Below are 25,883 nucleotides of genomic sequence, written 5' to 3'. Positions count from 1 at the left end.
GGGAAAGAACAGTCAAGGAGGAGAAAGAAATATCGTGTTGATATACTACGCTGTGAAAGCTTGGCATCTCTTGCACCTGCAACTTTAGAACGGTTGTTTCTTCGTGATTATGATATTGTTGTGTCTATTGTTCCTCTCCCACATTCATCAATTCTTCCTGGACCAACATTTCCTGTTCATTTTGGTCCTCCCTCTCATTCATCTAGGACACCTTGGATGAAGTTGGTGTTGTACACAACTGTGGCCTGTGGACCTCTGTCGGTTGTTCTGATGAAAGGGCAATGTTTACGTTTGCTTCCTGCACCATTGGCTGGTTGCGAGAAAGCGCTGCTATGGTCTTGGGATGGTTCAACAGTAGGAGGCTTGGGGGGAAAGTTTAAAGGGAATTTAGTTAAGGGAAATATACTATTACACTGTTTAAATTCACTTCTTAAACACTCGGCTGTTCTTGTGCAGCCCCTCAGTAAGTATGACCTTGATGAATCTGGACGAGTCGTAACTCTGGATATCCCATTGCCCCTAAAGAATTGTGATGGGTCAACTGGTAATATAGAGAAGGAAATGGAATTGAGCGAAGAGGAAAGTAAAAAGCTGAATTCTTTGCTAGCTGTTTTGGCAAACAAGATGGAGTTATGGACAGTTGGTTATATTCGGCTGTTAAAACTTTTTAAAGAAAGAGAATCAGACAAATTTTCACCTGATGATGAGAAGCATGAATGGGTCCCATTGAGTGTGGAATTTGGAGTTCCACTTTTTAGTCCCAAGTTATGCAACAATATATGTAAAAGGGTTGTTTCGTCCCAATTACTTCAAACAGATTCTCTACACGACCATCATGAGGCAATGCAAGGATTACGGAAAAGGTTACGTGATGTTTGTGCTGAGTATCAGGCAACGGGTCCTGCAGCAAAACTTCTTTACCAGAAAGAGAAATCAAAGGAGTCATCTCGACATCTCATGAATTATGCTAGTGGAAGGTGGAATCCTCTTGTAGATCCTTCATCTCCCATTTCAGGAGCTTTGAGTGAACATCAGAGATTGAAACTTGCCAATCGACATCGTTGCCGAACTGAAGTCTTGAGCTTTGATGGTAGCATTCTTCGGTATGCCTTCATGATTAATTTTATTTGTTGATATTCTATCTTTGCTACTATACAATTTCAGAACCCTCAACCAAATATCAATGACATTCAGATAATATTCTCTGATTCTTTCCTCTGATGGTGTTCAGGTCATATGCGTTAACTCCTGTCTATGAGGCTGCCACGAGGCCAATAGAAGAAGCCCCCTCATTGAGCACAGCAAAAGCTGAGCAAGAAGAAGCTGAGAGCAGAGAAGTTGTCCTTCCTGGTGTTAATCTTCTTTTTGATGGCTCTGAGTTGCACCCTTTCGATATTGGTGCTTGCCTACAGGCTCGTCAACCTGTCTCGCTAATAGCGGAGGCAGCGGCTTCCTCTGCAGCAGCTGCCGCTGCTATTAAATAGCGCTTTGTGCTACTTTCTTGCTTGGATAAGTGAAGAGAATAACTGAAAATTGTCATCCATGTCTTCATGCTGCTTTTATCATGATTGAGGTTAGTAGGTGGAGTAGCTCCAAACTCAAAAGTAGCTTCAAGGTAAAATAATATATACCATATATATGTTTTTTTGTTCTTTATTTCCATCTCATGCGCTACTGAACTCTTATATATTGCACTTTGTGTTTTGTTCCGGACACGCTCAGAAGAAATTTCCTTTTCAGTACTCACTAGGACAGTTGCTAGTGCTTCATTTTGAGATTCATTTCGGTGTATCTTTTCACGTGTTCTTGGTTCTTGTTTTATTACTTTTGGCTACTTTAGACATGTGAAAAAGCCCGTTGCTCGTGTTAATGCAGGTCGTTGTTTTTGAAACAAACCTTTACCAGATCACGGTTACTCCAGGTTTGACTTGCACTGAAAAGAGAAAGTAGGTTCATTCCGATCTATCTGAAATCTGGCGTGGTGAAGCATTAATTTGTTGTTGCCTCACCACTAAACATAGTTTTGTTTCATATTCTCTCCCCCTCCCTCTTTTGTGTTTTCTTCTTTGTCCATTGGTTGGGGAGGGGTTCTTGAACAATTATTCATGTTTTCTTGTGGTAGTGTCTGTATATGAATTCAATTTCCATTCAAAGAAGCAAAAAGAGAAGAAAAATAGATAAAGAGCAGTGGTTTTTTTTTTAATTATTATTTTTTGGATTTTTATCACTAGTGCCCTTAAACTTTAGAATCATTCTTAGTTTGTCTCCTGAACTTTAAAAGCTCTCACTTTACCCCGTAAACTTGAATTGTTCACACTTAACTCCTATTATAATTTTTGTTAAAATCAGACAGAAATATGGGGGTCCAAATGACTGCATTACTCTCTTTTTTTCTGTCTGATTTTAACAAAAATTACAAGGGGTTAAGTGAGAATAATTTAAAGTTTAGGAGTAATGTGGGAATTTTCAAAGTTCAAGAGGACAAATTGAGAACGACCTCAAAGTTCAGGGGGCACGAGTAATAATCTTTATTTTTTTTAACCTTCTATAAACTTTTTGATTTTCCAGTTTACCAAAATTTCCTTAATTTCCTTATCGGTATTGTAAGCAGAACTTTGGCATAAAGATGTGATTTTTAAAAGAATATAATTCTTTCTTTGTAGTTCTTTTTTTTTTTTTGTTGGTAGTGGTAGTAGTAGATAAAAGATTTATAGGTCGTTTGCATGAAATGATCCAAATTTTTTCCATAAGAAAGTGATCAAATTTCATAGACAAAAAACAGGAATGTGGTCCTTAACAAGAAAGAAAAAAAAAAAGCGACACGTTTCTGGTAGATAATAGCAACTAATTATGGAACGACATACCGTTTTTGAAATTTTGTGGACGACGAACGGGAATGTGGTTGTCCAAATATAAAAAAAGACACGTCCTTTTTGGCCGATGACAAGAAGCTGGTTATGAGAACGACATTTAAAAACGACAAAAAATTTGGAGAAAACCATGACTGAAAGCGCAGTTAAGTTTTTGACAAAATGTGTTTTTCACTATATTATAAAAAAGTTGAAGTTTGGTCTCCTGTACACTTTTATAAAAATATGTCCCTATTTAATTTTGTTTTTCACGGCATTTTTTACCACTATTATTCTACATATATAAAATAGCCATCATGACTCTACCATTCTTTTTAGTCGTGTACAACGGGTTGTTTTGGCTCTTTGTTTTTTCTTTTTTTTTTTGAAATGATTTTGGTTCTTTGTTTCTTTTAACTTTTACTTTGTTTTTTCTTTTTTTTTTTGAAATGATTTTGGTTCTTTGTTTCTTTCAACTTTTTTTTTTCTCTTTTTTTATTATTTTTTCTTTTAAAGCACTTGAAATAAAAGAAATAATATGTGTTAGTAAATAACGTAGATTATGGACCTTTATATGTTACCTTCTTTTCATATTTTATGGTAATTATAATGTTAAATCTTATCTTATTCAAACAGTAAATGTTAAAAATATAAAAGAGTAGGTGAAAATTGTATTGTTCATTTTTCGTAGTCATTTATGCATCATTTTTTTTGAAGGGACACACCATTTTGATGCTTTTTTTTTCCCTCTATCTTTTTCTTTGCTTCTTTTATCTTTTCTTTTAACTCTTTTTTTTTTTCTTATGTTTTCCATAACCTTGTTGGTGCTTTATTTTTTCTAACGGTTTTATTTCTTTCTTTTGTTTTCCATACGTGTTAAATCCTAAATTTTAATCCTAATTCTAAGTATACAAAAGAGTAGTGGTTTGGTTTTTCTTCATCCTGTAGTAGTTCAAAACAATAAATTTTAGGCGCTTTATTTTTTTCCCCTTTCATTTTAAAGTTTTAAATCCTTTAACTTTTTATTTTGTTATTTCATAATTTTGTGGTTCAAAATGGTAAACTTTTAGATGTTTTACTTTTTTTTTCTTTCATTTTTAAGTTTCAACTCCTTTATTTATTTATTATTTATTTTATTTTCTTAAATTTAGAATGTTTTATGTATTTCTATGATTAAACATAATTTTTTTACTTAAACTACTATCGACATATATTTCTTTAAAAAAAAAAAAATATGTGTAAGATTCAAACTCTACATTTTATGGTGGTGCTAGATCTACAAACTTTGTTAGGACAAAGTATTCCACAAACCAAAAAAAAAAAAAACGCAACAAACTAACAAACACCAGGGACCTTTTGCTGCGAAACACACAAATTTAGTAATATTTATTATATGGATTCTGCTATAATACAAATTCATAATTTTAATTTTATAAGGACGTTTTTCTCTAAAAAAAAATTAAAATTTCTAAAATCATAATTAAGAATTCTAATTTTAATCCATGTATCAGGGGAGCCCATCCAAACATGTCATTCATCCATGATTCGTAACGCTACTTAGGGTTTATTTAGTTAGAGGATTTAAATTATGTGATTCAAATTATTTTTAATTTACGTGTATTTTTTATAAAAAAAAATACTATAATAAATCACGAATTATAATTTAAATCAGAGAACGAATCTCTCTACCAAACACCCCACATCGTCGTTTGGAGGGTAACGTAGATAGATCGTAGATTGTAGATATTTTCACAGAAGTCCAGAAGAAGTCATCAGTAAAGGAAAACCACGCGTCGAACCACGGTTAGAACCTGAGATTCCGTCATGTCCGTTCACGTGGCAGACATGAAAAAGCAGCCCCTGCTTCCATCCCGCTTTCGGAACCGGAAATCTCCTCGTAATTAGTAATTACACCACCTCCTCTCTCTCTCTCTCTCACACACACACACACACGCACATCTCATAATTCCATTAATTACACGCGAATTTCCTCTCTTTCTTCTCATCGCTCGTTGCTTAATTCAAAGCAACGACGGCGACGATCGGAGATGCTCCGAGCTCCGCATTTCCTCGAACCCAGCGCCGCTAAGTTCCCTTTCCACGCGCCGCCTTTCTCAACACACACTGACGCTGCTGCTACTGGTGGCGCTTCTTCATGTACCGCCTCTTATCGTTGCCTTGCTGTCGGGTACGCTCTTCAGAATTCTCTCTGTTAATCTTCGATTTCGATTTCAAGAAATTTTCTGAGGTGGTGCTTATGAATTTGTCAGATTGAAGTTGAGTAAACGAGCATTGGCTTGTAATCGTCAAGATCGGTTCAGAAAGGCATGTTTATACTTTGTGTGAAGCGATAAATTTCACTTTTTGTTTTTCAAGTTTTGCTCTGTTATTTAAAGATATGCCTGGAATTTGATAGTCAGGGGATCGTGTGAAGCATAGGATTATGGCTAATGCTTATGGCCTCTGCGCTCAGGAAGGTGCACTTCAGGTGCTAAGGAAAAAAAAACTCTATTTGAGAGTGTTTTTCTATTTTTCCTTTTCTGCTGATTTTATTTTTATTTTTGACATTTTTTAAGAAAAAAATAAAAATATTTTTAAAATAATATTTGACGTAATAAAAATAAAAAATAAAAATAAAAATAAATTTTTAATTTAATAAAAATTAAGATTTTTAATAGTTTTTTATTTTTTATTTTTATTTTTGTTAAAGAGAGAAAGAAAAATATTAATAAATTTTTTTACATTAAAAATAATTTTTTAATAAACTTTTAAATGTATTTTTAAAAATAATTTTTGAGATTGAAAACGTTTTTATTTTTATTTTTATATAAAAAATAAAATTATTTTATAATGAGTTTTAAAGGCGCTTATTATTTTGCAAAAGATCATTCTTTCCGTACTCTTGTTGTACAACGTGAATGAGGGAAATGCACGGTAATATGTGATCAATGTTTGCAATTCTAGGACGAAGCTGTGTCGGAGAGCAGCCCATCATGGAGAACTTTTCCGGGTCAGGATTTTCCACTGGGTGTATCAGAAGTTGATAGCGGCATTAATTTTGCTATCTTTTCGCGACACGCAACTGCGGTCACTCTTTGCTTATCACTCCCTGAGAGGTGACACACTGATTATTTATGATGCTTATGTTTCTGTTTTAGCGGAAGAACTAGCCGTGATGTAGTATTCATGTATAGATATCTATTATTCTTCTGTTAATTTACCATCTTTGCTGAACTTGGAGTACAAGCTTTAGGCTTTAACTTTTTCTTTTTGGTTATTTTATTTCTGTACTTTATGCCTTAGCTGGTATCTTACTAAAGCACCTGGCAGGACGGATGGTGGAATGGTGGAGCTTGCTTTGGATCCTAAGGTGAATAAAACAGGAGACGTCTGGCACATATGTATAAAGGTAGCCTTTCTTCAACTCGTTCGAAACATTTACTTATTCTCACTTTGACTTCGAGTCTTGCTCATCATTATAGATCTTTTCTCCTGACTCTTAAGCTGGTTGCAAGACTTGTTTGATAAAAGATGGATATGTAAATGTTAGTAGCAAAATACGAAATAGCAGTGTTGAAGCAGCTCTGTAGATTTAGTTTGGATTGTTCTGATGTAATGCATTTGTTTTAGTTTCTGTTTTCTTTGTGGTGACAAAGGCTGGCTTGTACTCTATTTTGGACTTCTGGAATTTTTTTTTCTCCTCGTTTAGATATCACAATATTGATACTATTTCTCTACAGGATTTACCTCGGAGTAACGTTCACTATGGCTATCGCATTGATGGCCCACAAGGTCGGCATCAAGGTCATTGTTTTGACAGTAGCATTGTGCTTATAGATCCTTATGCAAAGCTAGTTGACGGTCGTAGATACTTTGGGGATGCCAGCGAAAAGCTCTCTAAATTTCTTGGAACTTATGATTTTGACAACTTACCTTTTGATTGGGGAGAGAATTACAAGTTTCCAAATATACCTGAGGTATCAAATCGCGCTGGTGGCTATTGTACGTATATATATATATATTTTATGAAGTGGTCCAATAAAATTGGAAATTTGACCATGACACTTGTCTCCCATCTCATCTTTCTTTCATCACTTGTATCTTACCAATTAAATTTACATCTCTGAACATCTAAATAACCTTTCCCTGAACAAATGGCTGACATTAAGTAACTGTAATTTGCTCATCATTATAGATCTTTTCTCTGTGCAGTGTGCATCATTGTCATTTAATTGACAGTTTGCTATTACATCTAGTTTCTAAGTTTGATGTTTTGGACGATTTCTTTTATGTAATTGTATATTTACTGTTGCTTTTGCAGAAAGATCTTGTTATCTATGAAATGAATGTCCGTGCATTTACAGCCGATGAATCCAGTGAGTTGGATCCAGATATACGTGGCAGCTACCTTGGTGTGATTGAGAAGGTAACGGGCATCATCTCTACAGATCTTTGTTCTCCGAGAAGTGCTAGATTTCAGTTTCTCTGACCTCGTCTTGTTTCTTCCAACTTTTTAAGATTCCACATCTTTTAGAGCTTGGGGTCAATGCGGTAGAGTTGCTACCTATTTTTGAATTTGATGAGCTGGAGTTTCAAAGGCGTCCAAACCCTAGAGATCACATGGTAATTAAGATTTTTTCTTTCCCTTTTTTTCTTTAAGTATTAAACAAATCCCATTTTCAACTTAATGTGCATACTTCTCCATTTTTATGTTCATCTATGTATACTTCAGAGTTTTTCTCTCATATTTTTTATCTAGCAATTTAAGCTTCAATATCTTTTTTGTCAACATTTTTTTTTTTTGGTATTTAGTAACGGTAGGATCAAATCATGTTGTAGTGTGTGTTTACACAAAGACAGAAATTGGTTGCTCACAGACAACTTAGTTTATGTTGATACGCTGTCAATGTTGTTCAAATTCCAGTAAGTGATAAGAGGATAAGATAACTAACAAATTTTGATACATGACTTGTTCATTTGAAACATTGTCACGATGATATTAACAGGCAGCAATGCCCATACGTTATAATATTCTTGCTGGAGTTTTGCATCTTTAATATGTTTCTTGCTTACAATATTCAACTTTTTATTCATTTAGTTCTCGCTCACCTTACTATCTCTCATCATTTTCTCTTGTCATGATTGATAAACCAATATTTTGCCTTGGATTTCTTGTTTTTAAAGATCAATACGTGGGGGTACTCAACAGTAAACTTCTTTGCTCCTATGAGTCGTTATTCTAGTTCTGGTGGAGGTCCCCTTAAAGCTTCCCAAGAATTTAAAGAAATGGTTAAAGCCTTTCATGGTGCTGGAATAGAGGTTATTTCTTTCATGTCTTTTTTTCTTTTTTTTTTTTTTTTTTTGGCTATTGAGAGTCTCAAATGCTTGCTTTTGTGACGTGGTGAATTCTTTTTTTCTTTCAACAGGTCATTTTGGATGTTGTCTACAACCATACCAATGAGGGTGATGATGTCTATCCTTATACAACCTCATTTCGTGGCATCGATAATAAGGTGGTGTCTTATTCCTGGGCTTTAACTTCTTGTAGACAACCTTCCTCCTTTTTTTGAAGAAGTTAAACCATCGCGGTTCTCAATCTCTGGACTCAATGTACTCTCATTTTACTTGGATCATGGTTCTACCTTAAGTTCTTAATTTATATTATGCAAACACCATAGACAAAAATAATCGCAGAACTACTAAGAGCCACCTTACAACCCGAAGATAAGGATTTTTTTTGTTTCTAATTTAGTAGGCACATACGCTGGTGTGCTAATATTACAGTGCAACTTCTAACTTCCATCTCGCATACCTTCTGAACATCTTTTTGTGGGTCAATGAATGTAGCTCCTCTTAAATTCAAATTTGGTGGAGTAGCTAGCTGATTAGCTCTTTATATACCATATATGGTACTGTATCGTAGATGTGCATGTGTATCTACTTGTGTGCTTGCATGTGTATTTGCGTAGTTTTCATGTATTCACAATGAATTTTACATTTATAGGTTTATTACATGCTCCAAGAGAACAATGGCCAGTTTCTGAACTTCTCTGGCTGTGGTAATTCAAATCTTTCCCGATTCTCATACTTTCCTGTTTCTTTCCCGTCATTTTGCGTCATGTACAGATTTATCTCAGATTCAATTAACTTTAAAAAGCCTTATTCTTAAACAAGCTTGTCTTCAGTCAGGACTAGGTATATATTAATGGATTTTTTTTTCCTATTTATAGCGGACATAATGATACCCTTTTTTAATAGCTGGCATTTTGCTATAGTTCTACTTTGCCATCAACTTTAGAATGGCAGTTAAGAGTTTGATAGATAGAATGTGAATGTGACAAACTATATCAATATCTTCTAGCTTGAAAAATGAAACTCAGCTTTAGATGGTGGAGTTTTTCATTCTGTTCTGTTGTTGGTATAGAGGCTAAGATGGTAACATTCTCTCACCTCATAGGCCAAGGCATTTCCTTCTACGTGGTAAACCATGAGAAAGGGGGCAAAAATGATACACATTTCTTAAAGCAGGAGTGCTGACATTCGTAGAGTAATTTACGGGGTTTATTTACTTACTATCTCTTGCTCTAATTTTAGACTTTATAATTGCCAGAAGAACTAGGTAACTTTGCTTTCTATTTGATAGGTTCCCAAAATAGAATCAAATCTTGCATGGTTATTGTGTCAAAAGTAATATAGTTATTATGTGCTTCTTTGAGAAGGCTTCTGATTGTTTTAAACATTTGTGATTCTATGCATTATCTGTTGGTGTCCAGGTAACACACTAAACTGTAATCATCCCGTGGTAATGGAGCTTATACTGGACAGCTTAAGACACTGGTATCGATCCCAATTTATGCGGAGCATTTTAATTGATGTGTATTTATATGAATGGAGTTGATAGATGTGCTAAATGTACTGTGATGCTACTTGCAATGAATAACAACATTTCTTCAAGATTTATGAGGAATTTTATTTAGGGTTTTTTACTTGAAAATGAGTGTTTCAGGGAATAATTAATTTCTTTCATTGATAATGTATTTATAGGATTTACACAGCACATACAAATCCTTCAAATCAGGAAATTAATCACTGATTTAAGGAATATAGCTAATTCTAGGAAGAGAATAACTTCTAACAACTACTTTCCTAAAATACAAAGATTGACAATTAATTAGCTAATTTACAGCTTTACAAGGATTGTTTCCAAAACAGTTTCGATTTTCCAACACTCCCCCTCAAGCTGGTCTAAAGATATCTTCCATAGTCAGCTTGCCAACTAACAAATCAAATTGTTTTTTGTATAGCCCTTTGGTGAAGACATCTGCCACTTGTTCCTCAGTAGGAATATAGGTCATACAAACCAAACCGTTATCTATCTTCTCCTTAATGAAATGCTTATCCACTTCTACATGTTTCGTGCGGTCATGGAGAATTGGATTATGGGCAATTGAAATTGTAGCATTGTTGTCACAGTACAACTTCATAGGAGATGATCCTGACGCCTTTAATTCCTGTAGCAATCTTCTTATCCACATAATCTCACAGACGCCATGAGCCACAGCTCTAAACTCAGCCTCCGCACTACTTCTAGCGACCACGTTCTGTTTTTTGCTTCGCCATGTAACCAAGTTGCCACCTAAAAATGAGCAGTACCCCGAGGTAGATCTTCGATCCACTATACTTCTAGCCCAGTCTGCATCAGTGTAGGCTTCAATTTGTAGATGTCCCCGTGACTTAAACAGAAGGCCTTTACCTGGTGTCCCCTTTAGATACTTTAGAATCCTGTAAACAGCTTCAAAATGCTCCGAACCGGGTGAATGCATAAACTGACTAACCATGCTTACTGAGAACGCTATGTCAGGGCGTGTATGAGATAGGTAAATCAGTCTCCCAGCAAGTCTATGATAACGCTCTTTGTCCTTCACACTCTCGGCTTTTGCAGGCTGTAGCTTTACATTAGGTTCTATTGGTGTTTCAGCAGGCTTGCAACCTAACATACCCATTTCATTAAGTAGATCAAGCACATACTTACGCTGATTTATAAAATTTGTCCTTCACACTCTCGGCTTTTGCAGGCTGTAGCTTTACATTAGGTTCTATTGGTGTTTCAGCAGGCTTGCAACCTAACATACCCGTTTCATTAAGTAGATTTGGACCTAGCAAACTCCATTCCAAGAAAGTATTTTAATGCCCCCCAAGTCCTTGATCTCAAATTCTTCGGCGAGCTTTCCTCTTTACTTCTCTAGTTCACTACAATCATTCCCAGTTAGCCCTATATCATCCACATACACAATTAAGATGGCCACTTTCCCTTCCTTTGAATGTTTGTAGAACATAATGTGATCAGCTTGACTTTGAGTGTATCCATAACGCTTTATCACCTTGCCAAAGCGCTCAAACCAAGCTCTAGGGGACTGCTTGAGTCCGTATAAGGACTTCTTCAGTTTTCACACTTTCCCAACTCCAAAACTCTCTTTGAAACCTGGTGGCGGACTCATGAACACTTCCTCCTCTAGGTCTCCATTAAAGAAGGCATTTTTAACGTCCAATTGATGTAACGGCCAATTGGAATTTATTGCAAGGGACAACAAAACTCTAATTGAGTTTAGTTTAGCTACTGGGACAAAAGTATCTTGGTAGTCTATCCCATAGGTTTGAGTGAAACCTTTTGCCACAAGCCTAACTTTATATCTCTCGACGCTTCCATCAGCTTTACTCTTTATTGTAAAAAGCCATTTGCATCCAACAATTTTTTTTCCTCTTGGTAATTCTACAATCTCCCAAGTACCATTTTTTCTCAAGGCATTCATTTCCTCAAGCACTGCCAATTGCCAACCCGGTTCATCTAGTGCTTCCTGAATGTTTCTAGGCACCACAAGCTTTGAAATATTTGTAGTGAATCCTCTATAGTTGTCGGAAAGGTTATTGTAGGAAATATATTTGGCAATATGATGTTTAGTGCACGTGCGGGTTCCTTTTCTAAGGGCAATGGGAAGATCACGGTCAAGGACTTGTGTAGGAATTACTGGACCTAATTCTAAACCAGGTTCGGGTGCAGATATTTTAAAATTAGGATTAGAGTGTGATGGTAAAGAATGTATAAGAGTAGGAATATAAGGAGAATTACCTGAGACACTTGGAAGGCCATCACCCAGGGCTTCTGTTTGACCATGTGTTAGGATGATTAATTGGTCTTTACTTCTTCCAGGGATATTCTTCCTTGCATAAACCACAGGCTCAAGTTTGCTTCGATTTTTTTCCATTCGTAGTATTTCTTTTTCTGACAGACTAATGATATCAGATTCGGATTCAGCGGGTTTAGTTTCCATATTTTCTTGTTCCAGTGATTTAAGAGGGATATCAACAATCGGATTAGGTAAGGGTTCAGCAATTTCCCAAAAATTTGGTTCAACTAAATTCTCCCCCTGAAGTAAATTTTTGGTAAAATATGGGGTATTTTCCATAAAAGAAACATCCATAGTTGTGTGAAACCGTTTTGTAGTGGGATTAAAAAACTTGTAACCCTTTTTATTATGAGTATATCCTACAAAAATGCATTTTTTCTGCTCTTGGATCTAACTTAGACCGTGACCTTTTTGGAAGGTGCACATATGCAGTGTAACCAAATATTTTCAATGGTAATTCAGAATTAATTCGAGATTCGAGAAATACCTTTTTTAAACACTCCAGCGGGGTAGTGTACTGTAAAACTTTTGTGGGCATCCTGTTGATTAGATATGATGCAGTTAGTATGGCATCCTCCCATAAGTATTTTGGAATATTCATGTAAAACATCATGGCCCAGGCTACTTCTAACAGGTGCTTATTTTTGCGTTCAGCTATTTCGTTTTGTTCAGGAGTATCTGAACATGATGATTGATGTAAAATACCTTTTTCTTTTAAAAAGGTTTCCAAAACTTTATTAAAATATTCCATTCCATTATCAGATCTCAAAATGTTGATTTTTGTCTGAAATTGATTTTCAATCATTGTGTAAAAATCTTTAAAAATTCTTACAACCTCAGATTTTTCCCGCATTAAATATACCCAACAAAGACGAGTATGGTCGTCTATAAAGGTTACAAACCATTTTTTTCCTGAAACAATGGTTACCTTTGAGGGTCCCCAAACATCGTTGTGAAAAAGATAAAATGGTTTTAAAGCTTGATAAGCTTTTTGGATATAAGGTTTACGCTGGCTCTTTGCCAATAAACAGCTTTCACATTGAAATGATAAAGGATCAACCTTTTTAAATAACACTGGAAACAAATGTTTTAAATAAGAAAAACTAGGATGGCCCAATCTGCAATGCTAAACCATTATTTGATCACGAACTAAAAGAGAACTAATACTACTAAGTCATTGAGCAATTTTATTACTGGGTAAATTATCCTCGAAATAGTAGAGACCATTGATCATCCTGGCACTGCCAATTGTCTTCCCCGAGCTCTGGTCCTAAAAAATACAATGGGATTCATAGAAGGTGACACAACAATTAGAATCTCTAGATAATTTGCTGACAGATAAGAGATTACAAGTAAGTTTAGGAACATGGAGAATAGATTTAAGATCTATTCCCTCAGAAATTTTTGTCAGACCTTTTCCTGCAATTGGTGAGAAATTACCATCAGCTATCCTAACCTTTCTATTTCCAGGACACGGTGAATATGATTCAAACATATTTGAAGAGTTGGCCATATGGTCGGATGCTCCAGAATCGATTATCCATGGAGCAGATAATTTGAAATGGCAAGCTAGAGCATATAATTCATTACTTGTGTGTACCACAGAAGCACTAGGAGTACCAGATGTCGAGTTGGATTTCAACAGTGTAAGAAGATGCTCCATCTGCTCCTTAGTGAAAGGGTTGGTTTTGGCCTCATTAGCAACATGGAGGGCTCGTCCTGGTTTGTCACCTGTTTTACCTTTCCAATTCGCAGGTTTCTCATGGATTCTCCAACAATTTTCCGGGTATGGCGAGGCCTGTTGCAAAAATCACACCAAACACGTGGTTTTTCATCAGGTTTGCGCTGATATGTGGTGGCTTTGTTATAGCCTCCACCCATGGTTACCAAGGTTGAACCTTCAACAGCAATTCCAGGTCCCTTCTTGCCCAACATCACATTCCTCCGACTCTCCTCTCTTCTAACTTCCGAAAAAACTTCACCAATTGAAGGCATGGGTTATCTTCCAATGATTTTCCCCCTCACCTCATCAAACTCGACATTGAGGCCAGCCACGAATTTGAAGATGCGATTATCCTCCACAGTCTTCTTATGATGGCGTCCATCCTCGGTAGATTTCCACTCAGGTATTGAAGAGGTCAAGATCTTGCCAAATTCGCTTCAAAGAATTGAAGTATTTTGTGACGTTGTCCTCCCCTTGCCGCATTTCACCGAGTTTGAGAGTCAATTCAAAGATCTGGGATTGATTCCCTAAATCAGAATACATCTGATTTACATTCTCCCAAAGCTCTTGTGCCGTTGGATAGCACATGTAATTAGAGCTAATGTCTTCTTCCATAGAGTTCACGAGCCATGTCATCACCATGGAATTCTCAGCGTCCCATGTAGCATAGTTCGGATCATCCACTGCAGGAGCCTTCTTTTCACCCATCAAGTAGCCCATTTTTCCACGTCCTCTGATGTACATCCAAACTGATTGAGACCATCTCAGAAAGTTGTCACCATTCAATCGAATTGTGGTGATTTGAACATAATGGGATTCTGAAGTGGTTGTACTGATTTTTGTGGAATCAGTGGTGATGGGATTGTTATAAGATGATTGAGGAATAGTAGTGGATTCATTTGAAGTGTCTGACATGGTGATAGAAAGAGCAGAGGATCGAATGAGAGGAAGGAGGAGAAAGATTTCAGCAAGCAATTTGCCCGCTCTGATACCAACTTGAAAATGAGTGTTTTAGGGAATAATTAATTTCTTTCATTGATCATGTATTTATAAGATTTACACAGCGTATACAAATCCTTCAAATCAGACTGATACCAACTTGAAAATGAGTGTTTCAGGGAATAATTAATTTCTTTCATTGATCATGTATTTAGGATTTACACCACATATACAAATCCTTCAAATCAGGAAAGTAATCACTGATTTAAGGAATATAGCTAATTCTAGGAAGAGAATAACTTCTAACAGGTACTTCCTTAAAATACAAAGATTGACAACAAATTAGCTAATTTACAGCTTTACAAGGATTGACCAACATTTTTAGTGGGCTTTTTGGTTCGACCTCTTTTCAAGTAGTCAACCCAAGCAACTGGGATTGACCAATATTCTGTTTGAAATAACCATGTGTGCCTACCTGAGTATAGGACCCAACCCGACCGGCTTTTTGCTGTTATAACTTGAAGGGTATCGTTTTGAGTTTATTAGATGGAAATACAACTATCCAGATTATATAAGGGAGGAAATTAGTTAATGTCATAAAGCCTACTTCACGGTACTTTCGAATGAACATTTAGTGTTCTTTCATTGCATAAATCAATATTGAACTTCATCATCTTTTGTAATGCTATTATGTAGGGTAGTCGAATATCATGTGGATGGCTTTCGATTTGACCTTGCTAGTGTTCTTTGTCGGGGAACAGATGGTGCTCCACTTAATGCACCCCCACTTATTAAGGTAAGTTACATGTTTGTATGTATGATAATAGGAACAAAGGAATGACATTAACTGTTAGGCATCCGGTCCACACACGCACGCCTGCTTGTAGATGTACTTTTTATTGGTTTCAAATTAATACGTGGATGGGGAACCTTTATATTTTAACTTCCTTTTTTCAGTTAAGATTGCAAGTGCCTTTAGGGTAGTGATAATTTGTCTTTTATTGAATCAGGCTATTGCTAAAGATGCCATCCTATCAAGATGTAAAATTATTGCAGAACCTTGGGATTGCGGAGGCCTTTATCTTGTTGGAAGTTTTCCAAACTGGGACAGGTAATCATTTCGCTTGTTGCATTTATGAACCTTATGTAGAATTTTGCAATATCCGCAGACTAAGTTGATAAATATTTGTTTTATTTTCAGAAGAAATGACCAGTCACTGTTGATGAAGGAATTGCACTTCCTTATAATCTTTATTGCTATTATTTTTTATTCTTCTTCTTTCTTTCTTTTTTTTTTCTTTTTTTTTTTTTTTTGCTTTCTTGCCATTGACCTCTCCCCTTGAAATGTACTGCGTATGATATCTTGTCTCAGGAGCTTTTATTTTCTTTCCAATTAAGGTTATTATAACTACAAACAGTGCAAATGCATGAAATGCTGTTATCTCAGTTTACTGTTAAGGCGCTAAGAAAAGTTAGACCCCTTGAGTGCAATGCTCAACCTTTGGTGTGCCAATGTTTCTTAATTATTTCTTTCAACAGTCCGATTATTTTTTTGCATCTGCAATTTGATGACAGAAATCATTTAAATCCTGTCATCTCAAGTGTCTTAAATCCTATATCATTCACTAAGTAGGTTACCGTTCTTCCGGTAGACGTATTACCTCCCTAACTAAATTCCTGTAATGCAGGTGGGCTGAGTGGAATGGGAAATTCCGTGATGATGTGAGAAAATTTATAAAGGTAATTTATGGCTTGGATCTTTCTTTTATCATGACGTCTAAAACTGCTTTTATCTTTGGTCCTTTATTCTTGAAAAGGTTGAAAGTTTCTTTTTATTGTTAAATTTCAACACCATTTGGCTGGATCTATTCTTATTCTATGGAAGGACATTTTGTTTATTGCCAGTTAGTAGTAGTACTCTTCATGTTTCATAATCTTCCATCTGAACTTTTGTGATATAGGGTGACTGCGGTATGAAGGGAAGTTTTGCAACTCGCGTTGCTGGATCTGCTGATCTTTATAAAGTAAGCATTTATATCATTGTTGTTTTGTCCTGAGACCCACGAGTATATATTAATTGCAATACACTTTTGTTATAAGCTGTATCTAAATGCATTTTTATCTAAAGGTGCTCAAATTATTTGTTATTCTTCAGGTAAATAAGCGCAAACCTTACCACAGTGTTAATTTTGTGATTGCTCATGATGGTTTCATGCTTTATGATCTTGTCTCGTATAACTTCAAGGTACCTGAAAGTTTTACGTCGATTTGTTTGCTTTTTATCCTTCTCCGTGAAGTTTGTCCTTTAATTATTTGGTTTTGTAGCACAATGATGCCAATGGAGAAGGTGGTAATGATGGATGCAATGACAATTTCAGCTGGAATTGTGGTTTTGAAGGTATGTGCAGATTTCATGCCTGCTTCTAAAAAATTATATTTACAATTTCAATTTTAATACCCGCATCACTGAATACGCAAGTGATTTATTTGCTCATCTATTCTTTTGAACAGGAGAAACCAATGATAGTTCCATTAAAGCCCTACGTTCACGGCAAATGAAAAATTTCCATCTGGCCTTGATGATATCTCAGGTAAATGGTGTTGATATTTGACTTTCAAGGCCTGATAAGAGAATGAAAATTTGATTTTCAACACACATGAAAGTCAAATTGACTTATCCTTGGATTTCTTAATTATTGCCAACTTAACCTTTCTCTTTTAGTAAAAAGATAAACTATATTTCACTTTCACTTAATCATAGCTCACTAGGCGTAAATAAACTGAAGTGACTGGGCTCCGAACCTCATCCTTGACAAAAAGAGATTTAAGCTGCTTCATAGATTTGTGTATTTTTTAATTATTATTTTTATTTTTTTACGTGATAGCATCATGGTTATTACGTTCCATGATACTGGGGTGGGGTTCCTTGATATTAAGGTGTAAAGGCGGACCAATCACTGCTTATTCAATCTGTAACATGTTGCTAGTTAACTTTCATCACTGATGTTATTTCTGAGTGGATATAACTAGGGAACACCAATGATGCTTATGGGGGATGAATATGCACATACTCGCTATGGAAATAACAATAGTTATGGTCATGATACCGCTCTTAACCATTTCCAGTGGGGACTGGTATGTTTTTGTTTCCCACCTGTCTTTTCTGACAATTTTGATCCAGATAGTTTCTTAATCTGATAATCTTTTTTGTAAGGCAGTTAGAAGCACGGCGGAGTAATCACTTCAGGTTCTTCCAGAAGGTGATAAAATTTCGACGAACACGTCGTGTATTCAGTCGCGAGACTTTTCTCAGCAAAGTAATTTCCTTTTGGCTTTGCTCTTTATCTTATGATTGCGTCGCAAATTAATGTTAGTTTTAACTATTTATTTCTTCATAGACTCATGGAACACCTCATTTATGCAGAATGATGTGACATGGCATGAAGATAACTGGAACAACCATGACAGCAACTTTCTGGCATTTACGTAAGCATTATGTCCATTGCTCGTGTTAGACTTGCTACTTTTTCTCTAGCACTGTTCGAGTGTGTGATCATACATTTTGTAGTCAACTGAAATGGGAAATTATTAAGGCCTAGTTCATCTCACCCATTCAAGTTTTTAATTTCAATTTTACTATAGTTAAAAATTCTCACAAAAAGTCACATTTAATTTTTTTATTATAATTAAAATTTTTTACATAAAGTCACATTTTAACTTAAATTGAAGACTCGAATACCAAGAAAATAAGTTGTTTTTCATATATAAATAAAAATCTGACTCGCAAGATTTTGGGAATTGTATGCATTTGATGGATTTGAAACACTCAATTGTGAGTATCTGTTTCACAGGCTCCACGACAGTAGTGGAGAGGACATTTATTTGGCATTCAACGCTCATGCCTTTTTTGTCAAGGTCTCTGTACCTCCGCCGCCAGCGAAGAGGAGATGGTTTCGCGTGGTTAGTTTTTTTTACCACCAGTTAATTCATTCTTTTTTTTTTCACACTGTAGATAAAACGAGTCTTCAAGGTTGTTTGATTTCATATTGGCTAAAATGGGTACGCACTGATTCCCGTATAGGACATGACGCTAGTTATGTTTTAATCTGCAACTTAGATGACGTGTTTTAATCTGATTTCCATATTTAATTTCATTCTCTCTTTTTCTCAAAAAAAAAAAAAAAAAAAATATTATTGTAGTTTTCCTATGAAATCCATGGACAGTTTGTTCATCCAGTTCAAATATTATTGTTATTCTCAAACTAACTGCACAGACAAAAAAATGTCGGTACAATTGCAGGTGGACACTAATCTCGAGTCCCCAGATGACTTTGTCATTGAAGGAGTACCTGGCACTGGGAAAACCTATAACGTGGCTCCCTACTCGTCGATTCTCCTAGAAGCCAAAACATGACACAGAGTTAAATTCAGAAGCTGCGTGCTGATGAACACCAAGTGATTTGCATGTTCATATATGTCGTATACGGTAGTTGAATTCGATTCCCATGCGTTTAGATATATGAAATTTTCACGTTATAACTTTTTGAAGTAATTCAGATATTTATGTCTCAGGAACCAGTTAAAGTATCAATTTCAAGTGGGTTCTGGCTATGAAATTCTGATAGATGGATCAAAGAGAGTATTTATTATGCGGTCTCATTTATTATTATGCACGGCATCAACCTTGTTATATTATTGACACTTTTATTTTCTGAGCAAAAGGCTCTCATCAATAATAAATATATCGGCAAGCAATAAATTTCTGAGCTTATTGTATTGGTCATAAATGTTCTCAAGGTTTGTTATGCTATCGCATTATTAATGAGCATTACAGTGTACAGATCTGCTAGTCCTTTTCAGCCATTTATCATAAACTCTCTTTACCGATTAGCAGCTTTGGGGACACGACGTACTTGAAAAAGAGAGCTGATTGTTTGTGGATGAGGACCACCGACTGAACTTACAACAAGAAACACGTTTCATTTTGTTATGTTCCGCCTTTGTACTCGAGAATATTTGAGACCAGACGGCAATACTTTGTTACTCTGCAGATAATGCGAGTGGCACTTGGAATAACCTTGCTGATGTTGTCGTTTGGTGATTTACGGCTCTTAAAAATGTTTGTGTGATATTTAAGAACTCTACAGATGAAAAGGTGAACGAGAGAAAGAGTTCATAATGTTACGTTCTGGAGTTTAATTAATTATCCTAATTCAGCTGCTTTAATTTTTGTTATAAAAAGGGTGACGTCGTATATGAAGAAACAGAGAAAGTTGAAAGGTGTAATTTTCTTATAACTTCTTGATCATAGTAAAAAAAATTCCAAAATGGCAGAAACAGGACGTAACATTAATTGAGGCGAACATTTATAAATTTCGTGTGTCAATTTTGTTTGGTTTCATTTATTGTGATTTTGATTGTTCTCGGTAATTAGAATTAGATCGTGTAATTCTTATCACATAATTCCTCTTGAAAATGCATCTTGATCTCTCTTCCATCTTTCTATAGAAGAATTTGACGCTCTTGGGTCTGTCGAGAAAAGAGAAAATAAGAGGCGAAAAAGAAAAACTTGGGGAGATTATTGAGTGCAATGGTGAGATAATTGCCATACAGAGTTGGTGCCTTTTTGCTATTCATTAAACCTCACAAGGCAAGACCAAATGTATTTGATTGCGGATGTGGAAAGGTTTGCATACGAAGGGAATGTTTTGAGTATCCACGATAACGTGGCTTTCGGCAATGACAGGTGTAATCACAGTCGAAAACCTCAAAATGGCAGGCAAATTGGACCCCACGTCGTGACAGCCTAAAAATACGAAATTACCAATATAATTTGCTGGCAGACTCAAAGGTGCGCTCTGGTCTGTAATCTTAAACAGACGCCTTTTCTACTTCCCACCCGCGTGGTGTATGATAGTGTTCGCCATATCATATTACAGCATGAGTTTGGTTTTCAAACGTTAGTATCACTTTTCACACATTTACCATTTAAGACGTAAATTTTATTAGTTTATTTTTATTTAAATAATATATTATGTTAATAGAATTTATAAATTAAATAAAAAATGTATAAAATGATAGAGAGAATAATAAAAATTGTAATGTTAGGTTTTTCGGTTCTTACTTTTCACGCGCACAAAATTGTTCCAAAAAGTGACTTTTTCTTGTTTGTATGGTTTTATGTCCATTTTCTCGAGCTAATTGAAATAATATAATAAGAAAAATGTTTCATAAACAAAAACTTCAGTTTTGATATGATATGCCACATGTTTCCCTTTTTATTTTATTTTGAAATGGAAACTCGTTTTATTTTCTTGGGCTTGTTGCTTTTGAGATGGCGGGGGGGCACATCTGCACTTGCATTAAAGTATAAAATATGAGGTTTTCTAGGACTAATCCAATGATTAAAGACCAAAGCATCGATTCTTTAACGTATGTGAGATATCACAGCATTTTATATTTTGGTATCTTGTCTTTACGTTTGCCATGATGTAATCAGTCGTCTAGTGTCGGAATATCTAATGGTGCTCCATGGTTTAAAGAAATAAAAATATGTATTTTTTTTTTTTTCATTTACCAGGGTAGAGCGCATGTTCTGATGAATGTGTCATAGTTAAATTACAAATTAGTAATAAGAAAAAGTTCCCTTAGTAATTTTTGTTTATTTATATTGCTGGGAGTTATGGAATTTAGAGTCTAAAAAAAGGCCTTTAACATTTATCACATATTCCACACACAAAAAAGAAAAAAAAAATCATATCTCCAGTGATTAATAAGATCGATCGAAAGTATCATCCCATTTCTGTTGGGGCAAGACGGTGAATGATTAAAATTGATGGTTGCCAATCTTCTTCAAAACTTTTTTTTTCACAAAAATGCATCATTTACATGAAAAAAGAGAGTTATAATATACATATCCCTAAAAATAATATTAAAGACACCGATTCAAATTTTAATTTTTGTATACCAACTGATATAGTATCTGAATTATTATTTTTTATTAAAAAATATAATATCTTATTATTAATTAATATAACAATATTTTAAATACTTATTAATAAAAAATGACAACTTACATACTACATTAATTAATATATAAAAATTAAAATTTGAGTTGAATTCCCTGACATTATTCATATTCTAAAAGTCACATTTTCAATGCGGTGTAATTTTACATTCACGTTCAATAAAGTTTTAAATTCAAATCCATCTACTCTCGATATAAAAAGTGAAAGAAACTAATATAAAAAAATTTTAAAAATAATTTCCTTTAATTTTGTTATTATAATAACAAAAATTTATATAAAATTAAATTTTAACTCAAATTAAAAATTCAATTCAGTCAATTACACGGGACATTTGCATCAGGAAATTAAAATAAAATTGGAAAGGGTCCTTAAAAAATAATAAAATTGGAAAGGCCACGGGATGATCATTGACCGTTGGATCAAAAGACAAACTCAGTCAAACCATCCTATCTGACGTTCCGTATCGGTCTTTTGAAATTGTTTTTTGAGAACAGACGTAAAAGCCAAGAAAACAGCTATGCTTAGGCACAACGATGAGCAGACGCTGTTGATGAGTTTTCAGCAAAACATTCGTAGAATTTTTTAACAAAATTTTCTGTGCGGGGCATCAAAGAGGCTCCATTGCGAGTAGCATGAACCCTCCTGTATAATATAGCTTCCTCTTCACACCGCAAACCGACTTATATCTGCGTATATATATACCACCTGTGGTTGTCTCTCTGTTTCGGTATCTCTTCGTTTTCTCATACTCTAACTCTACTCTCTCTCTCTCTCTCTCTCTCTAAAGCTGATCAGTCGATAACCTGTTTCGGTATCTCTTCGTTTTCTCATACTCTAACTCTACTCTCTCTCTTCTCTCTCTCTCTCTCTAAAGCTGATCAGTCGATAAAGCAATGGCTCGCTCCACATTCGTGATCTTCGCTATCTTTGCACTGATCTCTGCCTCGGCTTTGGCTCAGGCTCCGTCATCGGCGCCGACTGGCGCTCCGACCAAGTCTCCGCCGGCTTCCACTCCACGTCCTTCGGCCGCTCCTCCGACCAAGACCTCGGCTCCGACCCCTTCTCCCAAAGTGTCGCCGCCAGCTTCCGCACCGGTCTTTCCTCCATCTATTCCTTCCATCTCTCCGCCGAGCCCTACTCCGGCTCTCTCTCCTCCGGCTCCTTCCACGGCCGGTCCATCCTCAGAGATTCCTCCCTCTTCGATTGGCAACGTTCCGGCAGGATCTCCGACGAGGACGCCGTCTAGCGGATACAGAATCGTCGCCGCCGCCGGATCTGTAGTCGCTGCCGCTTTCGCGACCTCGCTCTTGATGTAGATCTGATTGGGAAGTTTCACCGTTCCCCCACCGGAGATGCAGATTCTAGGTTTTTCTATTTCAGTTAGGGTTTAGTAGTCATTGGTTCTAGATTTTTAATATTTTGGATTAGATTAGAGGTGATGTGATGGTAGATGATTGACCATTGTTGGTATCGATGGACGACGACGACGACGATTTGAGTTTATTCGGTTCTTTTGTTCTTATTTGCAGTAGACTTTATTTTTTTTAATTATTATTACCTCAGATTATGAATTCTTTTTTGTTATGGTTAATGTATGAATTCTTTTTTGTTATGATTTATGTATTTCTTTCTAGTTTCCGTTTCTCAATTGCTTCTGTTTGCTTTTAATTCTCGATAAACATCTCACTATATTTGCACTTCATTTTCGATTTTTTTTAATACATCAAGAGTAATATTGTATTCTTTATAGATCGGCGAAGTTGCCTCCAGTTTCTGTGTATGCGAGTGAGGCAGAGAAAGCGAAAAGTAGTATAACGGTGGAGTCGTTTTTGTCGCTTTGTTTGCTGCTAAACTTAATGGGTTTACAGGTGGACTGGGGTTTTGTTTTTATGCGACATTGTGTTGTGCTCTAAGTTCAAAAAAGTTAATAATGATTTGTTGGTTCTTCTTTTATGAGATTAGTTTGGTTTTGTGTTTGTTGGGTAATGGAAGAGTAAGTGAGAGTTGGCTTTAAACAATTGGTGTCACGTGGTCACAGCTGTTAACGGATCTCCCACGTTACAAATGTATATCGATCCACGCCCATGTGCTCTGCACTAGACACGCTAACAGTAAGACAAATAGTTAGGGTTTAGGGGTAGTCTGTTTCTGGGCCTTTTTTCTTTTTTAGCTTTTTCAGTGAAAGACCAATGGCATTGTGACAACGGTTTTGCGGAATTCTAGGGGAGGGTCAAAGGTTTTGGTTGTTTGGGGACGGATCCAAAGCCAGACCTTTTGAACGAGTTTTGTTTTGTTTTTTTTTGTTTTTTTGTTTTTTTTAAGGAAAAGCTTTTGAATAACATTGCTTTGTTGGGTTTTGTTGATGAATTGTTAAAAAACACTGGTTTCTTTGGCTTTGGATTCTTTCTAATATGTGTATACTGAAATTGCTTCTTTTCTTCGCTTTTGTGAATTAATAGTCGCTAGATTAGTGTTTACTGGGTTTGGAATGATTAGCTGGGCCCATTTGGGTTGTTTGAAAGTGATCCGTCAAGTGTCAAGTGAAACACTAAAAGCTTGAGCTTGTTGTGTAATGTTGGCCAGAGTTTTGGCAAATTGGGTTTGCCATGGTTAACATAGTTATGGTAATCATGTAGGCGTGGCATGCGCGAGAGCTAATTAGCATGAATGGTGTTGGTACTGGATAGCACTTAAGAGTATAGTATTTAAAAAAAAAATTGGCTGTGTAGCAAGTATTGATAATAGAATGGATAATTATTGAAGAAAGAAAATTATAATTATTAGTTTGAATTATTTTTAATTATTAGTTTGAGTTTGATTAGAAGATAACTCTTTTAGTTTAAATATTTTGAATTAGATTATAAATTTGATATATATTTCATTTCATCATTGAGAGGGGCGACGTTATCTCACACTCTTCTAAATTCTTTGATAATATGGTAAAATGATTCAGGTTTTTATTTAGTAAGCTTTCCGCCCCTGCCCGCCTCTTCATATCTACGAAATAGAGTATTAAATTGGTACTTAATAATATCGGTAAAAGAAACGTCGTCATTTATGTTATTTACTAAGTTATTTTGCATAAATACTCTCTCAACTTTACGAGTTTGACAATTTAAAGGTCCGTTTAGTTTGTTGATTTGAATTTTTAATTCGAGTTGAGATGTGACTTTATGTGAGAGCTTTTTACTGTAGTAAAAAAAATTAGATGTGACTGTTTCTGAAAGCTTTTTACTGTAACAAAACTCGAACCAAATAATTATGAATAATTTTTATATTAATGGATTCATAGAATATTGTATTAAATCTGTTACGAAGATAAAATCTTAAATTGTATATTTGCGTGAAATCCTTTTTATTTTTTATTCAACCGCTACAAGATCAACAAGTCCGTGAGCTTGGGCTTCTGTTGCTGACATAAAAACATCTCTTTCCATGTCTTCAGAACGGTGAAATAAACGGGTTCTTAGTTTTATAACTTTTTTTTTTTTTGACAATTTAGCCTTTAAACTTTGAAATTTGTTGTAATATTGGTTAAATTGAAAACGAATTTAAAAATTTAGTTTATATCTTCTACGTGAGTATTTAATAAGGATAAAATATCTTTTTATATCGAATTGATTCTCATATACACATCACGAGTGAACTTTTTTTAAAATTGAGATTTAACTATTTTAGGAGAAAAATTAAGGGTCCTCTAATTTTAAAATGTTTTTAATTCATGACGTGTATAAAGAGTTTAATTCAATGTAAAAGACTAGAATTATTCTCATTAAATACTCATATGAAAATATACCGTCTAAATTTTTAATTTTATTTTTATTTTAACCAACAATGCAATAAAAAAAAATTAAGTGATTAATTTATCAAACTCATGAAGTTGAGGGGTAACATGTAAAAAAGCCTGTTTACCACCTCTCAATTCTAATATATTCTTAAATGCAATCCAAGCTTCCGAATGACTCGATGATCACAGAAAACAGGAGTCTAAACCGGATATGTGGATCTAAATTGGAACTGCCCATTTTTGTAAAACTTTTTATGGAACTCACTTCACAAACATTACGTGACATTTTCTACTACAAATAACTTTTCTAATCGGCTTTTGGAGGTTGGTGGCTCTGGTGGGTTTGGTGGAATGGGTCCCTCCGCGGTTTTA

General features: G+C 35.3%; 3 protein-coding genes across 11 annotated transcripts in view; all 3 read left to right on the top strand.

Annotated features, from left to right (window-relative positions):
• The window catches only part of LOC21396374 (protein FAM91A1), a 7,896-nt gene extending 5,712 nt beyond the window's left edge, over positions 1 to 2,184 (top strand). For 6 of the 8 annotated variants that reach the window (XR_002902592.1, XR_002902596.1, XR_002902595.1 and 3 more), the window contains 3 exons: positions 1 to 1,103; positions 1,232 to 1,615; positions 1,876 to 2,184. Coding sequence is in view for 1 of the 8 variants with exons in the window: in XM_024168589.1 (XP_024024357.1) it covers positions 1 to 1,103; positions 1,232 to 1,484 (1,356 nt within the window). In the remaining 7 variants the exon portion in view is untranslated. Of the gene's footprint in view, positions 1,104 to 1,231; positions 1,836 to 1,875 lie in introns of those variants that run through there. The other 2 variants (XR_002902593.1, XM_024168589.1) reach the window with 2 other exon arrangements.
• Positions 2,185 to 4,617: 2,433 nt separating this feature from the next.
• Positions 4,618 to 20,050, top strand: LOC21396372 (isoamylase 3, chloroplastic). Of its 2 annotated transcripts, XM_024168590.1 has the most exons (25): positions 4,618 to 5,037; positions 5,120 to 5,174; positions 5,266 to 5,337; positions 5,814 to 5,965; positions 6,180 to 6,258; positions 6,590 to 6,826; positions 7,171 to 7,275; positions 7,368 to 7,472; positions 8,034 to 8,168; positions 8,276 to 8,362; positions 8,854 to 8,908; positions 9,623 to 9,686; positions 15,393 to 15,492; positions 15,707 to 15,807; positions 16,385 to 16,436; positions 16,658 to 16,720; positions 16,852 to 16,941; positions 17,022 to 17,094; positions 17,208 to 17,287; positions 17,727 to 17,831; positions 17,915 to 18,013; positions 18,121 to 18,182; positions 18,548 to 18,656; positions 18,997 to 19,182; positions 19,269 to 20,050. In XM_024168590.1, the coding sequence occupies exons 1-24, from the start codon at positions 4,898 to 4,900 to the stop codon at positions 19,108 to 19,110; spliced, it is 2,334 nt and encodes a 777-aa protein (XP_024024358.1). In that variant the 5' UTR covers positions 4,618 to 4,897; the 3' UTR covers positions 19,111 to 19,182; positions 19,269 to 20,050. The 2 variants fall into 2 exon arrangements, with proteins under 2 accessions (XP_024024358.1, XP_010101010.2); XM_010102708.2 differs by lacking the exons at positions 4,618 to 5,037; positions 5,120 to 5,174 and having other exon boundaries at positions 5,288 to 5,326.
• Positions 20,051 to 22,545: 2,495 nt separating this feature from the next.
• Positions 22,546 to 23,246, top strand: LOC21396371 (classical arabinogalactan protein 10). The gene has a single exon (XM_010102707.2). The coding sequence runs from the start codon at positions 22,618 to 22,620 to the stop codon at positions 23,038 to 23,040; it is 423 nt and encodes a 140-aa protein (XP_010101009.1). The 5' UTR covers positions 22,546 to 22,617; the 3' UTR covers positions 23,041 to 23,246.
• Positions 23,247 to 25,883: the final 2,637 nt, after the last annotated feature.

Source organism: Morus notabilis, unplaced genomic scaffold, assembly GCF_000414095.1.
Source record: "Morus notabilis unplaced genomic scaffold, ASM41409v2 Scaffold61, whole genome shotgun sequence".
Classification (NCBI taxonomy): Eukaryota; Viridiplantae; Streptophyta; class Magnoliopsida; order Rosales; family Moraceae; genus Morus; species Morus notabilis.
The sequence above is the reverse complement of the archived record's forward strand: the minus strand, read 5'-3'. Positions and strand labels throughout refer to the sequence as shown.